General features: G+C 34.7%; 1 protein-coding gene across 1 annotated transcript in view; it reads left to right on the top strand.

The window, feature by feature from the left end:
- BMT2 (base methyltransferase of 25S rRNA 2 homolog) overlaps positions 1-19975 on the top strand; it is a 92432-nt gene that overhangs the window by 18535 nt on the left and 53922 nt on the right. Inside the window, exon 3 of the mRNA XM_049641712.1 lies at positions 12652-12822. Coding sequence (XP_049497669.1) covers positions 12652-12822 — 171 coding nt within the window. The remainder of the gene's footprint in view (positions 1-12651; positions 12823-19975) is intronic.

The following is a 19975-nucleotide window of genomic DNA, read 5'->3' as shown; positions in this document are numbered from 1 at the left end:
TCAAGCTAAGAAATGCAAAAGGAAATGTATTACTGAACCAGTTATTTCCCTTGTAACATGGAGTAATGACATAATCCAATCAGGAAATCAGCACCATCTCTATTTAAGACCATCATTCTTGGCTTTTAGCAGCACTGCTTTAAAATTAGTATTCGGGTATATCAGGCAAGCTCTCAGACTGCTTCTTAAATGGACTTTGATGTGTGATATTCTCATAGGAGCATTTGCTTATACCTTCCTTAAATAATCTGTGCTCACACTTCTCTCTTCTTTTTCCTTAGATGTGTGGTTGTTATCAATAGTTATTGTATCTACATGTGTTTGAAAAAGGTCATTTTTAAGTCAAACTGCTGAAAGGGAACATTCATAAGAATTTAGGTCAAACTGCAAGAAAAGAACAGTGGCAAATATTGTAAAATAAATTTACTATGGAAAGTAATCCCATGAGGAGTTTTATAATGTCTTTACTTTAAACTTAAAACTAGCTTGAGAGAAAAGGCTACAAAACAGTTTTGAATTTTGAAACTTGATTTATCTATAATTTTAACTTGAGTTTATATAATTCCTTTCTCTATTGACAATTCTAAGAAAGCAGTAGTACTTTGAGAGCTAAAGTGGGCTTTTAAAAGAGTTTGACAGAAGTTTCTGTTCAGTTAGTTATACTTAAAACTTCATAAGAATTTGGTATGTAAGGTAAGGCTTACTGACATTACCCTGCTAAGATTTTGTTGGCTGTTTAGCTTGAAGAATTCCACGTATGATTTCCTTCAAAAGATAATTAAATTTGATTTATAGCATGAAATACTAAAAACATAACACAAAGGCATAGCTGTATGATTAATGAAAATATTTGCTTTTTGGGGTGCCTGGGTGGCTCAGTCAGTTAAGCGTCCGACTTTGGCTCAGGTCATGATCTCACGGTCCGTGAGTTCGAGCCCCGCGTCAGGCTCTGTGCTGACAGCTCAGAGCCTGGAGCCTGTTTCAGATTCTGTGTCTCCCTCTCTCTCTGCCCCTCCCCTGTTCACACTCTGTCTCTCTCTGTCTCAAAAATAAATAAACGTTAAAAAAAAAAAATTAAAAAAAAAATATTTGCTTTTTCTAACTTTTTGTACACACAGAGAAACAAACACAGTTTCCTGGATTTGCAAGTAAATTGCAGATAACATGATATTTCATTCCCACACATCTCCTAAGAATAAGGACATTCTTCAGCATAAGCATAATACCATCATCACATTAAGATAATTAACAGTAATTTCCTCATTTCCTAAAATACTTAGTTCAAAAATTCAGATTTTTTTATTGTCCCCAAAATGTGCTTGTAATTTTTTTCTTTTAAATCAAATTAGGGCTCATGCATTGCATTTGGTGGTTGCATTTCTTTAGGTTCTTGGTTTTGTTTTCCACAACATTTAGTTTTTTTTGAGAAATGACAGTTTATTTGAAAAATATCCCACATTCTATATTTTGTGGGTTTTGATTCAAGGTGGTTAATAGCACTGTTCAAATAATCTGTATGTCCTTACTGATTTTTCTTTTTGGCTTTTTGTTCTGTCAGTTACCAAGAGAGATTTTCAAGATACCATTTTTCTCAATTTTTGTATAATTATTTGGCTCATCTTTAGATTATTTAATTTTTCTCTTAAAGTTCTCTTAAATTTCATCTTTTTCTGAATTAGAAAGATTTATAGGGTTGCCTGGATGGTCAGTAGGTTAGACATCCAACTCTTGATTTCTACTTAGGTCAGGATCTCACGGTTCATGAGACTGAGGCCTGCGCGTGGAACCTGCTTGGGATGTTCTCTCTCCTTCTCTGCTCCTCACCCTTGTGCACACTCTCTCAAATAAACTTAAAAAAAAAATACTTATGGTAATTATTATAAAGTCCTTGTTTGCTTATTCCAATATATAGTTTATCAAGATCTGTTTCTTTTGGCTGTTTTTTCTTTTGATTACGGATCATTTTTTTTTCCTGCTTCATTATATGTCTGGTAATTTTTAAAAATATATACTAGCATTATGTTTAGAAGAGACTGGCATAATATTAGTTTTTCCTAGAAAGGGCATGCTTTTTGTTTTGTTTTGTTTTTTCCCTCTAACCGGCAGCTAGTGAGACAGGGACACACTTTGATCCATCAGGGGTTAAACTGAGTTGAAGTTGGATTACATAGTTGCATTTCACTTGTGTCTTCAAATGCTTTGAGGGTGAGTCCTGTTTTATGTATATTATAGGCACAGTCCTCTAGCAAGACTCTGGGACCTAGGTCCACAGAAGACTGCAAAGAATTTTCTCTGCTTTTTAGTCCCACTCCAAGCCTCTAGTACTTCCCTTGCCTTTTTCATATTTGAAAATCAAGACCTATGGAGGAGGGTGGGGGTGGGATGCAGGAATAGAACAGGGAGAACAATCTTTGCATTTGGGTTTCTTAAAGATTCCAGTCTGTCACACCATTCTAAGCAACCATTAAAAGCTCTGCTGGTTTCCCTTTAATCAAACAAAATCCTTCTACCCTGGAAGGCATGATCCTTTGCTGCCTATACACCTTTTCAACAAATGTACAAAGTGCCCATGATCTCTTCTCATCTAGGCCTTTCTTTAGTTCCTTTATACCTTTTGTATCCTCAGCTCTCTTGATTTCTTTTTAATACATTGTTTTTTTAGAGTGTATAGTTCTTTTCCCCCCATAGCTACAGCATAACCAGGGGCCCTTTGTGATTTTCTATATCCTAATCCAAAACTAGTTTTGTGTCCTGTATTTTGGATTTATTTGATTGTTTTCTCATGGAGCCATTAACTACTTTTCCAGTGTCCTTTATTTCTTATAAACTGATCTAAAGTGTTGAATCAGGTAACATTATTTTTGACAGAATATCTGTTAGGTGAAACTGCACACTTACTGCATTACATTAGCAAGTGCTTATTGTCGGGTTACCTGCTAAATTTTGCCATTTGGTGTAGGTGGTCCTTCCATTGTAAACTTATATTTTCCCTTTGCAATTAGCAAGTAATATGTAGAGGGACATTTTGGCTTGTGGATCAATCCTGTCTCCTGACAGTCTGTCAGCTAACAGGTTTACTTCTGTTTATTAAATAAACTATTTCATTTGGGATTGCAGAGTGATTTTTTAAATTTTTTTTTAATGTTTACTTATTTTTGAGAGAGAGAGAGAGAGAGAGAGAGACAGGGTGCGAGTCAGGGAGGGACGGAGAGAAAGTGAGACACAGAATCTGAAGCAGGCTCCAGGCTCTGAGCTGTCAGCCCAGAGCCTGACGCAGGGCTCACAAAGCGTGAGATCAAGAGCAGAGCCGAAGTCTGGCGCTTAAATCGACTGAGCCACCCAGGTGCCCCACAGAATGAGTTTTTCAACTTGTATCATTCTTTTTATTTATTAGCTTCTGTAAATAAAACCTTTTCTTTATGAACAGGGAATGATTATGTGTTCTCCAGAAAGGCTGGGTAGAAATAAACATATACGTATCCCTAATTCTTTCTGTTTAGTCATCAATTCTTACAATAAGGAATTGGTGTAGTAATTCCAATTGTGATAAGTATGTTTTTTGGTTTGGGGTTTTTATATCACAGTAGCCTCCTGCATTGTTATTTATTCATTCTTTCCATCAGTCTTTGTTTTTTTTGAGGGGGAGTATATTCAAATTATTCCATATTCCATATATAGCTGGCTTCTGTGTTCTGAAATCACTTTTGAGCACTTTGTTACTATGTGGTACAAAATAACCCTTTGGTTTTGCCACCCAAGACTTAGAATCAAACTATTTCTTCATAGGGCCTGTTTCTTTTAGTGAGAAATGGCATTTAGAAATTAAGATCTGGGCACTAGATGTGCTGCTAAAGGACTTAGTTCTGAATAACATTAATACATTTGCTTTGTCCTACAGTTCACATAAAATAGTTTGAAAACTACAATGTCAATTTTACTTCTAAACTTTACCTAGCAGTAAAACTGACTGGATGAAGTTTAAAGTATCTCTGTAGTTCTTCTGTCTTTAGAACATAAACCACTAAGTGTCGGGATACTGTGTTTAAAAGTTACTTGAAATAGTTCTTTTGTATATGGTTATGTTCACTTTCAGTTTTATGGGTTTCCCCCCCTATTTTATTTTGTAAGAATATAAAACATTTGCATGGTTGAGAAGTCAAGACTTTATAAAAAGGTGTATTCAAAAAAGGTTCCCTTCCAATTTCCTCATTTGTTACTTGTTTTATCCAAGTAACAAATTATTTTCAGGTAACATTATTTTGTTGTTGTTTTTTTGTTTGTTTTTTGCAGAATTAACCAAATTCACATACACACACATAACCACCCATTATCTATATTCAAATGGGATATGGTATATGCTGTTTTATACCCTTCTTTTTTACTTAATATGTCACGGAGATCACTGTTGTATTAGTCAGGGTTCTTCACAGAATGGGTTCCTGTGTATGTGGAGGCTGATAAATCTTGAGATGCAGTGGTGAGTTGACATGCTAGAGACACAGGAGAATCAGTGGTGTAGTTCCAGTCCTAAAACTGGCAGGCTTGAGGCCTAGGAAGAGCTGATGTTTCAGTTTGTCTGAAGGCAAGAAAAAAATCAGTGTCCCTGTTCAAAGGCAGTCAAGCAGGAGTCTTTCATACTCTGGGGAGGAGGGTCAGCCTTTTTGTTCTATGCAGACCTTCAAGTGATTGGATGAGGCCCACCCCTATTATGAAGGACAGTCTGCTTTACTCAGTTTACTTATTTAAATGTTACTCTCATTCAGAACCATCCTCACAGAATCACTCAGAATGTTTGACCAGATATCTAGGTACCCCTTGGCCCAGTCAAGTTGACGACATGAATTGACCAACTGCAAGTAAATAGATACCCTCTTCATTTTCGTAAGTTATTTACAAGTTTTTCCTGTTAAAAATAGTGCTGTAACGGATAACCTTGTGCATATTCATTTTGTACATTTGGCATTGTATCTTTGTAGATTCCTGGATGTGCAATGGCAGAGTAGAAGAGTAAACGTATATGTGATTTTGTTAGATTTTGTCAAATCACCCTCTTTAGAGGTTTTATCATTTTGTAGTTCCGTCAACAAAAAACAATACCTATCTCTTCACAGTGTCACCTACCTTTAGAAGTTTTGCCAGTTTGATAAGGTGGGAACTGATATCTCTGTGTGGTTTTAATTTATGTTTCTCTTGTGAGTGAGGTTGAGTATGTTTTTATATATTTAAAAATTATTTGCCCCTTGTGAATTATGTTCATGTTTTTGACACTTTATTTCCATTGGTTTTGGTCCCTTTTATCTTGATTTTTTCATAGCTTTTTATGACTTACAGATATGTGCCCTTTGTCTTCATTAATACCTTTTGCCATGCAGGTTTTTGGTTTGCCATGTAGAAATCTTTGTTTTTTCGTAATCACATATGTATCTCTTTTATTGCTTCCAGATTTCTCTTACCTTAGAAAAGCTTTCCTGATTCCCAGACTATAAGAATTCCTAATAGTAATTCACTCATTTACTCACTAGTTTTCTTATAGTACTTGAATGATACCATTTTCTACATTTAGATCTCTGACCTATTTGGAATTCAGTCTAGTGTTTGTTGGGAAGTATAGATCTAACTTTTCCCCCAATATAATTCCCGTTTCTCCAACATCATTTATGAAAAGCACCACCTTTTCTACAGTGATTTGGCATGACACTTATATGCCATGTTAGCCAACTATATGCTATGGTTGGTTCTTTTTTAGGACTTTGTTATGTTTCATTGTCTATATCATTTAATCTATGTTATTCTGTAACATCTTCCCCTGCTCCACCACTGCTCTTCTTTCTCAGGGTTTTCTTGGTTCTTTCCTTTTTTTTTTTTTTTTTTTCATGTGTATTTTAGAACCAACTGGTCTAACTAAACTTGCAAAACTTTGTATTTTTATTGGGATTTCATTAAATTTTTTAATAACTGGAGAAAACTGACATCTTTGTAATGTTGAATCATCATGCCCATGAAAAAGATACGTATTTTTCTGTTTGTTCCAGTCTGCTTTTGAGTTGTTCAGTAGTGTTTTAAGGTTTTCTGAATACTGGTTTTCTGAATATGTGCATTTTCTTGTTACATTTATTCCTAGGTGTTTTATCATTTTGAGCTGTTGTAAATGTAACCTTCACTTCTGTTATATATTCAGATAGGCTATTGTTTATATATGCACATATATATGGAGGCTTTTGATTTTTGTATTTTTACATCTATTGGTATTGGTTTATGATTGATTCTTTTGGGTTGTCTAGGTTAACTCATCTGTGAATATACATTTTTCTTTCTTTCCAGTTTTTTTTTCTTTTTTCTTTCTTTTTTTTTTTTTTTGACTAATACTTTTTCTTTTGTCTGCTACATAGCTGTGTCTTATTCATTTAGCAATGTGTGCATTGTGTCCCCGTTAAAAACGTGGCTAGCTTTTTGGCTGATATATATGTATAATTTTACTTTTAGGAAGTGTTCACCGATTCCTATTTTACTGAGTGTATTGTTTTGTTTGTTTTTTTAGGAATAGGTGTTGAATTGTGTTGAATGTCCTTTCAGCATCTGTGGAAGTGTATATGAGTTTCCTCCTTAAATTTATGAATATATATGTGAATATATTAATGGATTTAAATTTCCAGGTGAAAGGGATTTTTTTTGTTTTATTCTGTTACACTTTTATTGTGTTGTAATAGGATGATTTTTATCTGTTTTTCTGTGGCTTTTACTGTGGTTTTCTTCATGACATAGTATATGTATATGGTAGTTTTGTGAATATTCCATGTGCACTTGAAAAGAATTTATACTCTCTTTAGAGAGCAGAGTTTGTTATGTAGATAAGATAAACCTCATTATACTCTTTTTGGCTTCTCTAACCTTACCTAATATTCATTCACTTGATTGAGTCATGTATTAAAGTTCTCTATTGTTAGTTGTGTCTGTTTCTCCATGAATCCCATGGAGTTTCTGCTTAGTGAAGATGGCTGCTATGATAAATGGCACATAAATATTCATAACTGTTATATCTTTGGAAATTGTGGTCTTCAGCATTATAAAGTTTTCCTTTTTTTATTCATTTAATGCTTTTCATTCATTACTAACTAGCCTCTTCATCAACATTTCTCAGCCATCTCATGGATGAACTTCATCTTCTAGTAAATCCTTTAAAACCAGCTTGCAACTATGATGTTCCCTAAGTTCTTACATACAAAAAGCTGTTTTTCTATAGTTTTGTTACAAAATGTGCAGCTTGGCTGGATAAAAATCGTTGACTCACACTTTCTTTCCTTCAGCTTCTGAAAAAAAATGTTTCTCTATTTTAGTCTTATTTTGTATCTTCTTTCCATTTTCTCCCTCCCCCCCCCCCCCACCCCTTCTCTCCCCTTTCCCTCTCTACTGAACCATTTGGTAGTCAGTTGCAGAAATCACAAGACTTTCATTCCTAAATATTTCAAGGTGTATCATTGCACTTAGTTGAGGTAAATTCTCTAGCTTTCTCTTTATTTGAAGTTTCTATTTAAATTCTAGTTAGTTAACATAGAGTGTAATGTTAGTTTAGAATTTACTGATTCATCACTTACATGTAACACACAGTGCTCATCACAACTGCCCTCCTTAATGCCTATAACCCATTTAGCCCATTACCCTGCTCACCTCCCCTCCAGCTACCCACAGTTGTTCTCTGTAGTTAAGTGAAACAAGTTGGTCAGAGAAAGACAAATATGATTTGACTCATGTGAATCTCTCTCTCTCTCCTTTTTTTTTTCTTTTATGACACAGACATCTTATAAAGGTTTATAGACTCTCAATTTGGATTTGTATGGTTTTTTTCTGATTAGATTTTTTTAAATGTTTTTTATTTATTTCTGAGACAGAGAGAGACAGAGCATGAGTGGGGGAGGGACAGAGAGAGAGGAAGACAGAATCAGAAGCAGGCTCCAGGCTCTGAGCTGTCAGCACAGAGCCCGACATGAGGCTCAAACTCACAAACCGTGAGGTCATGACCTGAGCCAATGTCGGTCGCCCAAAAGACTGAGCCACCCAGGCACCCCTCTGATTAGATTTAAGTGAAGCATATTAGCAAGAATATTACTTAGGTGATATTGTGTCCTTCTCAGTGTATTACATCAGGAGACACATGATAACTGTTCTGACCTGGGTTTTTTTTCCCTTTCAAATAGGTTCATTTTTTTGGTGCAGTTTTAGGTTCATAGTAATATTGAGCAGAAAGTACAGTTCCCATAAACACCCTGCCCACACACATGCCCAGTATGCTCCCTGCCAACATCCACCCAGAATGGTACATTATATTGTAATTGATGAACTTCTTTGACACATCATTATCATTTAAAGTCCATAGCTTACATTAGGATTTGTTTTTGGTGGTGTATATTCTGTGGGTTTTGACAAATATATAATGACAAATATTCACCATTATAGTATCATACAGATGGCTTCCTTGCCCTAAAAATCCTCTGCTTTGCTTGCACATCCCTTCTTTCCCCAGTCACAGGCTCTTTTACTCTTTCCATAGTTTTGCCTTTTCTAGAATGTCATAGAGTTGGAATCATAGTATATAATCTTTTTATGTTGACAGCTTTCACTTAATAGGCATTTAAGTTTCCTCCATGTCTTTTCATGGCTCGGTAGCTCATTTCTTTTTAGCACTGAGTAAGAATCTATTGTCTGGATGTACCACAATTTTTTTCTTTATTCACCTGCTGCAGGACAACTTATTGCTTCCAAATTTTGGCAGTTATGACTAAAACTGCTGTAAGCATCCATGTGCAGGCTTTTGTGTTGAAGTGAGTTTTCGTGTGTGTGTGTGTGTGTGTGTGTGCGCGCGCGTGTGCAAATACCAAGGAGTGTGATTGCTGGATTGTATGGTAAAAGTAGAGTTAATTTTGTAGGAAACGGCCAAATTGTCTCCAAAGTGATTTTATCATTTTGTATTCCCACCAACAATGAATGAAGAGTTCTTGTTGCTCCACATGTTCACCAGCAGTTGGTAGTGTTGATGTTATTAGTGTGTAGTAGTGTCGTGTTGCTATTTTAATTTGCATTTCCCTAATGATATATTACCTGGAGCATATTCCATAAGCTTATTTGCTGTCTGTATATCTTCTTTGGTGAGTTATCCGTTTCTTTTGCCCATTTTTAAACTGGGTTGTTTGTTTTCCATTATTAAGTTTTCAGAATTCTTTGTATATTTCAGATAACAGTTCCTTCATCAGATAAGTCTTTTGCAAATATTTCTCCCAGTCCATGTCTGTCTTCTCATTCTCTTCTCATTCTCTCCCATTCTCTTTTGCAGAGCATTTTTTTTATTGTAATTAAGTCCAGCTTCTCAATTCTTTCTTTGATGGATCTTGACTTTGGTGTTGCATCCAAAAAGTCATTGCCAAGTCCAAGGTCACCTAGATTTTCTCCTAGGAAGTTTATAAAACTCTCCAAGAGTTTTATAGTTTTGTGTTTTACATTTATGTCTATAATCCATTTTAAGTGTTGTGAAAGGTGTGATATCTGTTTAGGTTCATTTTTCTGGTATGTAGTTGTCGTTCCAGCACCATTTGGTGAAAAGACCATCTTTACTCCATTATATTGCCTTTGCTCTTTTATTGAAAAATCATTTGAGTATATCTGTGTGGGTCTACTGGGATGTTTTGTTCCATGTGTCTAGTTGTCTATTCTGTCACCAGCACCACCCTGTTCTGATCCACTATATAAAGTAAGTCCAATAGTGGCCAGTCCTCCAATTTTGTTCTTCTTCAAAAATGTGTTGGCTATTTGGGTCTTTTGCCTCTCCATATAAACTTTAGAATTAGTTTGTTGGTCTCCACCAAATAATTTGACTTGATTTTCATTGGGATTGTACAGACTCTATAGATCAATTTGGGAAGAACTGACATTGTGGCAATATTGCATCTTCCTATCTATTTTCATGGAATATCTCTCCATTATTCATTCCTTTTTGTTCTCAGCTTTTTAATTTCAAATTTGAAATGTTCTTTCATATCTGCAGTTGCTTTATTATATATAATTAATACCAAAATGTTACAGTTTTTTTCTCTTTTATAGCTGTTTTTGAGTCTATGTTTTTGATAATTTTCATCCACTGGTTTTAATTGTTTTTCTCTTCCCTTCTATTAGGACCTTGTTTGGTTTCTGTATTCATTGAGCATTTATTTTATGGGTTTGTCTATTCTGTTGGAGTGTCTGTAGGGGTTTGGGTGGCTTACTTGGTTCTTTAATTCTGAAGAACCTTGTTTGATTGCCACAAATACAAAAGTAAAGTGCCTTTAATATATATTGTCCTCTTTTGGTCTGACTTAACATTTTTTAATATATGGTTTATAACATCTCAGTAGGCTCATTATCCTTAATTGCTTAATTTTTTCCTTTTATCACCAAACCTCCAGAGATACCTCCATTTTTTCAAAGTGCCTCCTTTCTCCCCCAGAAGCAATATCTTTTCAAGGCTCTCCTTTTTGGTGGCATTTACTTTTTGTACACTTTTGCAATTAGCCCCAGCCCCAGTAAATCACTAAACTACTGTCATTAGATTTCTAAATACCACATCTTTACATTGGCCTTGGAGTCTTGTGGGATCTGAGGCTTGCTTATCACTCCAGTGTCACCTAGCCACCTTTCCCCACTATATTTGTGTTGGCCTCAGGATCTTTTTACCTGTGAGTCCATCCATCTGTTTTCTTCTCGGCACCTTACATTTCACATATCTTGAATGGATGTCCATCTCTGCAGGATCCTTGCTGTGTTTATCTACTGTGCCTTTGCTCATGCTATTCTGCCAGAAAAGCACTCACCTCCCACCTAGCATTCTTCCTTGATTATTCCTACTTATATTTCTGAAGTCAGCATATATTACTGACTCTGGATTGATTGGGTTATCAGTTGTATATTATCTTTATCAGTTGTATTTTCTTTATTATTGTATAATTGTTGTCTTATTCACTAATCTGAGCTCCTTGAGAGCAGCAATCCCTTCTCCAATTTGTTTTCTCATCACAGATGTGCCTGGCACATGGGGGCTCTGTATTCTTAATACTTAATAAATATTTGATTTATGAAGAATGGGTTTCAACTCCTATATATAAGAATTAAAACTAAATCTACATAGGAAAATTAAAGAAATCTTTTTTTAAAAAAGTCTTAATAGTAATTACTAAGAAAAAGTGAAGTTGAACTAATAAGCATACTGTAAGTATGAGGAGAGATGGGCATTGTTCCCTTAGATCATAGTTCTACTTGCAGAAATCAGTTTTAAACTTTTTTTTTAACGTCTATTTATTTTTGAGACAGAGAGAGACAGAGCATGAACGGGGGAGGGTTAGAGAGAGGGAGACACAGAATCTGAAACAGGCTCCAGGCTCTGAGCTGTCAGCACAGAGCGCGACGCGGGGCTCAAACTCACGGACCGCGAGATCGTGACCTGAGCCGAAGTCGGACGCTTAACCGACTGAGCCACCCAGGCGCCCCGCAGAATTCAGTTTTAAATTAATTCTTCAATTCTTCTCTTGCCATATGTTTCTGGAAATTCACCAAGCAGAGTCTATGGAGAAAAATAGTTTAGCTTTGTTCAAAGTATGAGCTATATGTACTAATAATGTGTTGTAAGAATCTAAAAAGAAAATTTGTTTAGATTCCCTTCTCCTTCAAGTAGCTTGGTAATTGTATCATTTATTGTTTTCACATGTAAGCTATCACATTGTAAGCTCAAGGGCCTGAACTAGGTCTTGTTAGCCTTTCTTTACCTTAAGATTCCTGGCTTTAATAGCTAATAAATATTTGAGTTGATTCTGTGGTTTATGTTTGTTTTTCCTGTTATATACCCAGGCATGGTGTCCTACTACTCTAAAATTGTATTCGGTTTGAAGAAAATTGTTTATAAGATTATGTCAGCCATCAGTTTCTGGTGCTGGATGGCAACCTGATCTGTTCTAAACTATATGAGCTTAAAATGAAACATCTTCAAAAAATCTGCATTTTACTAATGTAAGAATTCAGACAAACAGGAACGGTCTCTTGATGGATAAGAATAATTTCCAGGTGTTACAAAAACCACCGTAATGTTCAAACTTCTGTTCTGTAAATGTTTACCTGTATGATACAGTACCATTTTTACCTGAACTAGATTTGTATTCCCTTCCCTCAGAGCAAATAAGAATATCAATAAGTCTTAATATGTTGACATCCTCACTTAGTTTTCATAAACCAACAGGGATCTAAGAAACAACTATTGGGGTATCTGTCTGCTACCAGCAGACCTGGCTCAGAATTAACTGTAACGACTGGTCTTTTTGTATGCTGTCACTGAATAGCAGAGTTACCTAAGATTTTCTAGAGGAACTTAAGTTTTAGTTAAGAATGCAGTTCAGCAAAACATATAGGCACATCTGTACCCTTGAAAACATACTTTTTACTTATTAAATATAATCTGTGATTATGCTTTATTGTATGTGCAGTGCTACAGGTACTCAAACTTAACCTCTGTGTGACGTTTTCACAGTAAGAATTTGTAATTGAAAGTTTCCCGTTTTGAATAATAAAGGCTAATGTTTTTCCATTTTATTTTATATTCCTGCCTAGTATTTTAAAATATAACTACATTTTGCTTCGTAGTGTATGCAGAGAATATTTCCAAAATGGTGGAAAGAGAAAAGCACTTGAAAAGGATGAAAAAAGAGCTGTACTCGCCACTAAGACCACTCCAGCCTTAAGTACACATGAGTCTTCTAAACTTGAAGGTCATTTAACCAACCTCAGCTTTACAAACCCTGAATTTATAACTGAGTAAGTACAGTTTTTCTATTTCAATTACTAACGTCATCCTGGATAGCTCTATTAATAATGTAAAATAGTGTAATGATTTACAAAAAGTAGTGGGCTGTTTGCCTGCTCCCCTGATAATAGATTAGGCTGAAAAATGCAGATTTATAATATTAGTAGGTAGAAAACTAGCATAAAATTTTAAGGGATATCAGGAAAACTAATGGTTCTATAGCAGATTGTGTTCAGGAAACATAAGAAAGAATTGTTTCTTAAATGTTGTAATAATTATTCTTATGGTAATAAAAGAATCAAAACAGCAAAATCCATTTTAAACTATGTTTAATTTAAAGTGGCTGTCTCTTAACTGAAAAATCACAAGGAATAATGGAAGATTATTAATGGAACCAATTGCCATTATTCTATTGTTGATGTGAAAATTTGCCTACCAGTAGTTTATGTGTGCATAGGTACAAATTTTATTTAGTAAATACATGAATGTATTTCCAGTTTAATTGAGCTATAACATTGTGTAAGTTTAAGGTATACAACATGATTTGATATGTGTAAATATTTTGAAATGATTACAAGTTTGGTTAAACATCCATCACCTCACAGTTACAATTTTTTTTCTTGTGATGAGAACTTTTTAAATTCTTTTTTTTTTACTTGTTTTATTTTTTATTTTTTAAAATTTACATCCAAATTAGCATATAGTGCAACAATGATTTCAGGAGTAGATTCCTTAGTGCCCCTTCCCCATTTAGCCCATCCCCCCTCCCACAATCCCTCCCATAACCCTCAGTTTGTTCTCCATATTTATGAGTCTCTTCTGTTTTGTTCCCCTCCCTGTGTTTATATTATTTTTGTTTCCCGTCCCTTATGTTCATCTGTTTTATCTCTTAAAGTCCTCATATGAGTGAAGCCATATGATTTTTGTCTTTCTCTGACTGTGATGAGAACTTTTAAGATTCATTCTCTTGGCACCTTTGAAATATATAGTACAGTGTTGTTAACTATAATCATCATGTTGTACCTTACATCCCCTTAACTTCTTATAACTGGAAGTTTGTATCTTTAACTCAATTTCTCTACCCCACCCCACTGCCATTTCTGACTACCAGTCACATCTCTTGTTTCTATGGGTTTGGTTTTTCTTAGATTCCACATATAAATCAGATCATACAGTATTTGTCTTTCTGTCTCTGACTTATTTCACTTAGCCAAATGGCCTCAAGGTCCATCCATATTATAACAAATGGCAGAATTTCATTCTTTTTTATGATTAAATATATATATATGTATATATAATATACACACACACACAAGTATTATAATCCAATTAATTATTAGTAGTATTAAAATTATTTATACACCTTAGTACCGGAACAGATTTGTAGTATCAAGTAATACTTTATTAATTTCTTGAAAATACTGAACTTGAATAATTCTAGAAACATTTTTGATAGACACTGAAAGCTAACCATGAAAATAAAATTATATCAACCTCTTAACCATTTAAATATGTAGTAGATATCAAACATAGCATTACCGCTGGTTACTTTGATTTTACATAATGTTGAAAATACTATAAGCAGTTTTATTTAAAATTTAACATACTTTTGATTAGTTCAAAAGGAAAGGAAAGGATGAAGCAAATTCTTTTCAAAGATTACTATAAAGCTTACAAAGCATAGTGACTTACTAAACATCCTGCAACTCAGGTGTTATGAACATTCTTGAATATTTTTAAAATGATGACATTGTAAAAAAATATATAGTTATACCGCTATCAAAGACAGGTACATATAGAACATATCAATCCTAGAATTTCTGTATGGTTCTTTTTTTTTTTTTTTTTTTTTAAATAAGTAGGCTCCATGCCCAATGTGGGGCTTGACCTCATGATCCTGAGATTAAGAGTTGGATGCTTTACTGACTGAGCTACCCAGCCACCCCACTATATGGTTCTTTTTTATAGTCTCTATTTTACTGTTGAGATTTCCTTATTTGTTGAGTCACTGTCAGCATATTTTCCTTTAACTCTTTTAACATGTTTTCTTTTAATTCTTGGAACATTTTTATAATAGCCAATTTGAAGACTTTGCTCCAGCATTTGAGCTCACTCAGTCATTTTTTATTTAATGCTGTTTTTCTTGAGCATGGACCACACTTTCCTGTTTTTCTTTGTATATCTCGTAATTTTTTGTTAAAAACCACCCAATATATTTTTGATAATATATTGTGGAAACTCTTGGTTTGGATTTTCCCTCAAGGAGGGGGCGGTGGTGGTGGTGGTGGTAGTTTTTTACTAGTTTGCCTGGGCTGAATCTGTGGGATCTGCTTTCCTTGCAGTTTGCCTAGTATTGTCATTTTTATTTTTTAGGCTGGTTTCCTAGAGTCTGTCTGCTTAGCTTAGTGATCAGTGATAGCACAGGTTATACTCCAGTGCCTTAAGCCAGTTAGGCCTCCTCCACCCTCTCCCAGTGGATGTGTGTTGATTGGGGAGTGCTTTTAACACTTAGGCAGTTTTCAAGTGTGCCTCACCATTTATTTTCCATCAGACCCTCTTGGGTCTCCTGTGCATGTTCACTTAGCCTCCAGGTCAGTCAAGACTATGTGGAGACCTTACCTAGCACCTCTATGCCTTTCTCATTTCCAGGATTTTTTGGGTTAAATTTCTGACAAGTTCTCCAGTCTGCAGCTCAGCCCAACCCAAACTGCAACCTAAGGCTAGCATACCTGCTGACTTTCTGTTTGTTTTCTACTTTTACTGATGGTGCTCTGTGTGGGTTTTTTACCCTTTGTTCCAATAAAGTTAGCTCCTTCCAGCTGTGAAGCTGCTCTTTTTCACAGCCAGCCCTATTCTTGAAGAACTTCCACACCAGCTGAGCAAGGGGTGAGGGTGAGAAGAGTGGTTTCAGGCAAGAGCACCACAAATCCTCATTGTTCTTAACCTAGGATCAGCTGGTTCTCACGAATAAACATTCTCCAACTTGTTTGCCTTTGTTTGAGTCCCAAAATGGTTGTTTTTGATGATTGTGTCCAGTTTTATAGTTGTTTCTTGAGGAGTAGATTTGCCAGCTCTACCCTGGCAAAGTCCAGAAATTCCTGTCTCTGGTTTAATTTTAATGGAGAGAAATTAGTTTGGCTTTAAGTATTTTAAAGAAAGTATCCAAATATGATTGTTACAGGTCAGGATTTACTTAGTATTGAAATTAAACATTGAAATGAGTTAACTAGCATGGCTAGGCTTAGACTTTCTTTATTCTAAAAACTCTGAACTCTGTTATATACCATCTGGCCCCAATATGTGTATGTAGACATTACTCTTCCTGCTTGTCTTACCATTTTTGCAGCCTTTATTCTAGTCATATGGAACTGTTTAAATTCCCCTCGTGGTACATGCTTGGTCTCAATTTCTGGTTGCAAGTACAGTGTATCCTCTTTCTGATAAACTATTCCTCTATTATATTAGGCTATATTTGAAGCATCTCCCCTTCCTGAATTTAACTTGAACTTCCCAGAATTGATACTCTTTGGTACTAATATTAAACCTTCTTTATAAATAACTCTATTAAAGTACTTATTATATTAAAGTTCCTATTTAATATTTCTCTTAACTGCAAATGAAATAAGATCACATGTAAATTTGCATGTAATGAATGTTATAGATGTAGAAAAATTATTGCTCAATCCCAGTTACATTTAGGCACATTTCTTTCCAGTCTTTTTCATAGACATTGTTTTTTACACAATAGAGACCATGTAGTATAAAGAATTTTGCAAACTGCTCTTCCCATGCTATTAAAACACTCATTCTGCATTATGTTTCACACAAAAATCTACCACTGTATATGTCCAAATATAAAGTGATTCTGAATACAAAATAATACTCTGTTTTCCCCGAGTGAATCGTAGTCTCGTCTCATCTCCTTTCCTCTCCTCTCTTTCTTTTTTTCTCTCAGACAGGTAGATGAAATATTCAAAAGTCAAATGTTTATTTATTTATAGTTATTACTATATGGAAAGATACACATCCTTTACCATCCAAATCTATTTGGCTTCTGACTTTGGAAAGCAAGTTTAGATAGCAAGGGTTATCTTTTTCTCAGTCTCATCTCAAAATATGTATTCAGATCATTGTGATTTCTAGGTGCAAATAACAAGGACTAACGTAGCAAAAATACCTGCTTTTTTGTACTTATATTTCATGAAAACCAAATGTTTGTTACTGCTAGAGCCCCGTTTTAAGTCCTCTATATCTCAAATTTGAGATGTGATACTTTTTTAATCTGGATATAATGTGATTGCTGGAAATTTTATCCCAAGTCCCAATTAACACCCATTCCTCCTAAGGTAGCTATGTCCCAACTGTCTTTAACTTGTACATATATACTTGTAATTGATACAAAATAAGTACTTACTTTGCTGCCTTTTAAAAGTATTTATATTTTTTGAGAACATTCATCAAATAGACCATATTCTGGGCCATAAAACACCTTAACAAATTTTAAAAGGTAGACCATCATGGAAAGTATTTTCTCAGACTGTAGTAGCAGAAAGAGAGCCAGAAAATACCAAAACATTGATAAATAACACATTTCTAATTAGAAATTAGAAAATTTCAAAATATTGTACACCAAATGAAAATGAAAATGCATCCTAGCAAATTCATGGCATGTGGTGAAAGCGGGGCTTGGAGGGAAATTTATAGTATTGAGTACATATATTTTTTTTAAAAAGATTAAAATCAGTTCTCTAAGTTTCTACCTCAGGAAACTAGCAAAACAAGAACAAAATATATCCAAAGTAAGCAGAGGTAAAGAAAATTACAGCAGAAGTCAGTGAAATTGAGAATAGGAAAGTGGTTGAGAAAATCAGTGAAACTGAAAGCTGGTTTCTTTGAACATTAATAAAATTGATAAACCTCAGACCAAGCTAACCAAGAAAAACAAGAAGGAGAAACACAAATTACTAATATCAGAAATGAAAGAGCAGCCATCACTACTGATCTCATGGACAGAAAGGATAATATTAAGAATATTATGAATAACCTGTGCCCACAGATTCGATAATTTAGATAAAATGGACCAATTCCTTGAAAGACACAGTCTACCAAAACTCACACAAGGGGAAATAGATAATCGGAATAAGTCTGTATATGTATCAAAGAAGTTGAATCAATAATGAACAGCCTTCCAAAACACAAAGCACAAGGCCCAGTTAGTTTCACTGGTGAAATCTACCAAACATTTAAGGAAAAAACTGATAACACTTCTCTGCTGTCTGTTCCAGAAGGTAGAATCAGAAGGAACACTTCCTAATTCGTCCTGTGAGGCTGGCAGAATGTAGTTTAAGATGTTGAACCAAATTTCCTATTATCCGTTCTGAAGTGAAACTGACGTGTTCCTGACTGACTGTATAAAACATGATTAAATAATGACTGTATTATTATCTGTATTTGGGGGCTAAGTTATGCCTTAGTTGGCTTGTAATGGAAACAAACCTAAGGTGAGAAGGAAACTGGAGAACTCCTCTAGTTGATGATGTTGCTTTTTAATATGATCTTTATAAGAAAACATCTACCAATTAAAATTGTAAAACTGTACTTCGGTGTATAATTACGAAATCTGTACTAAATTTTTTGCGCCCCCCCCCCCACAATGTAGCTTGGTTTTATGTGAAGTTACATTGTGTGAAGTCGTTTTGAGATGGTTTTTCTTCAGTACTACTTTATTGCTCAAAGGAAAGAAACCAAGAGGGCTCAATAATGTAGACTTTGTAAGAACTCAAATGCCCTTTTTTGAAGGCTAATATGGTATAAAGAATCTTGCTTTATATACATTATTCTTTTGTTGAACATTTAGGTTTTCTTTCTTACATTTTATCTCAGAATTAAGCATCTTTTTGTGCTTAAATTGTTATGCTTTGGGGATGAATTCCCAGGAATGAATTGCTGGGTTAAGAGTACAAGTGACTCAAGGTGGTTGTACATATTACTGAATGACTTTCCAGAAAAATAATACTAAATCCATTACTTCTGGCAGTATGAGTGTCTGTGTTGCCAAGACTTATGGGCATGGAGTATTTTTATTTTTTTAATTCTCTATTAATGTGATGGAATAAAATGACATCCCATTGTGTTAATATGCATTTCTAACAGATACATAAAATAAAACACCAGGGAAAAGAAATTTATAAAATAAAAGAAAGTCTATTAAATCAGGAAAATAACATTCACTCCATGACATTCTAGTATTTGACATAGCAGAAACATGGCACACATGCTGCCATTATACTTTCCAAAATCCATGATAGATGAAGCTAAGTGGATCTTTCCTACAGATCTTGTACTTGGCCTCAGAATCTTTTTCACACAGTACTTAAAAAGCCATTACCAACTAGTCAGTATGAGAGAAGAAACTCCTCTGCCATTTATGTCCATTACCCTTGCTGTACATAGGACCATAGTTTTGACTCTGTGTTTCTTAGCAGCTGGGGCCATCTGTAGGACCATGTCTTTGTTTCTTTTTTTGAGAATTACTGTTTATGTCATTTGCTTGCTCAAGTATATCTGAAGTATTTATCAATTTGTATGATCTCTTTTCACTACTCAGTAACTTGATATTTAGTTATTGGGGTAGGGACTTAACATGTTTTATGAGTGGAAGGAAAAGAAGGAAGAAAGGACATATTTAGAACAGTACAATCACGTTTTTATAATTATCTACTTGGAACTTTGTTAACTGGTGGAAAGCGGGATGGAAAAGGTGGTGTCACTGAGTGAAAGGAAAGACTGTAAAGACTATTAAATGATTGCTCCAAAACCAAGAATCTTACTATAGGCCTTATCTCTATTCTGCCTTAGGAGGTAAGAAACTGGACATATTCTTAAAAGGTTTGTGACAGAGGGAATATAATACTAAAGAAGACCTAATTAGATCTATTAATACTGGTTTGGGGAGTTCAGTTTATCACAATTAAATAGTGATTTTGAATACCATTTTGATATTCTTTTTTTTCCCTTAAGTGTTAGTTTAGTTTCTACTCAGTTTTTCCATTCACTTAGTTTATTTTCTTGAGCTTTTTATTTTTAATTTTTTTAAATGTTTATTTATTTTGAGAACGAGAGAGAGAGCAGGGAGGGGCAGAGAGAGAGTGAGAGAGAGCATCA

This window comes from Panthera uncia, chromosome A2 (assembly GCF_023721935.1).
Source record: "Panthera uncia isolate 11264 chromosome A2, Puncia_PCG_1.0, whole genome shotgun sequence".
In the NCBI taxonomy this organism is placed as follows: domain Eukaryota; kingdom Metazoa; phylum Chordata; class Mammalia; order Carnivora; family Felidae; genus Panthera; species Panthera uncia.
Note: the sequence above shows the minus strand (reverse complement) of the source record. Positions and strands in the feature narration are given on the sequence as shown.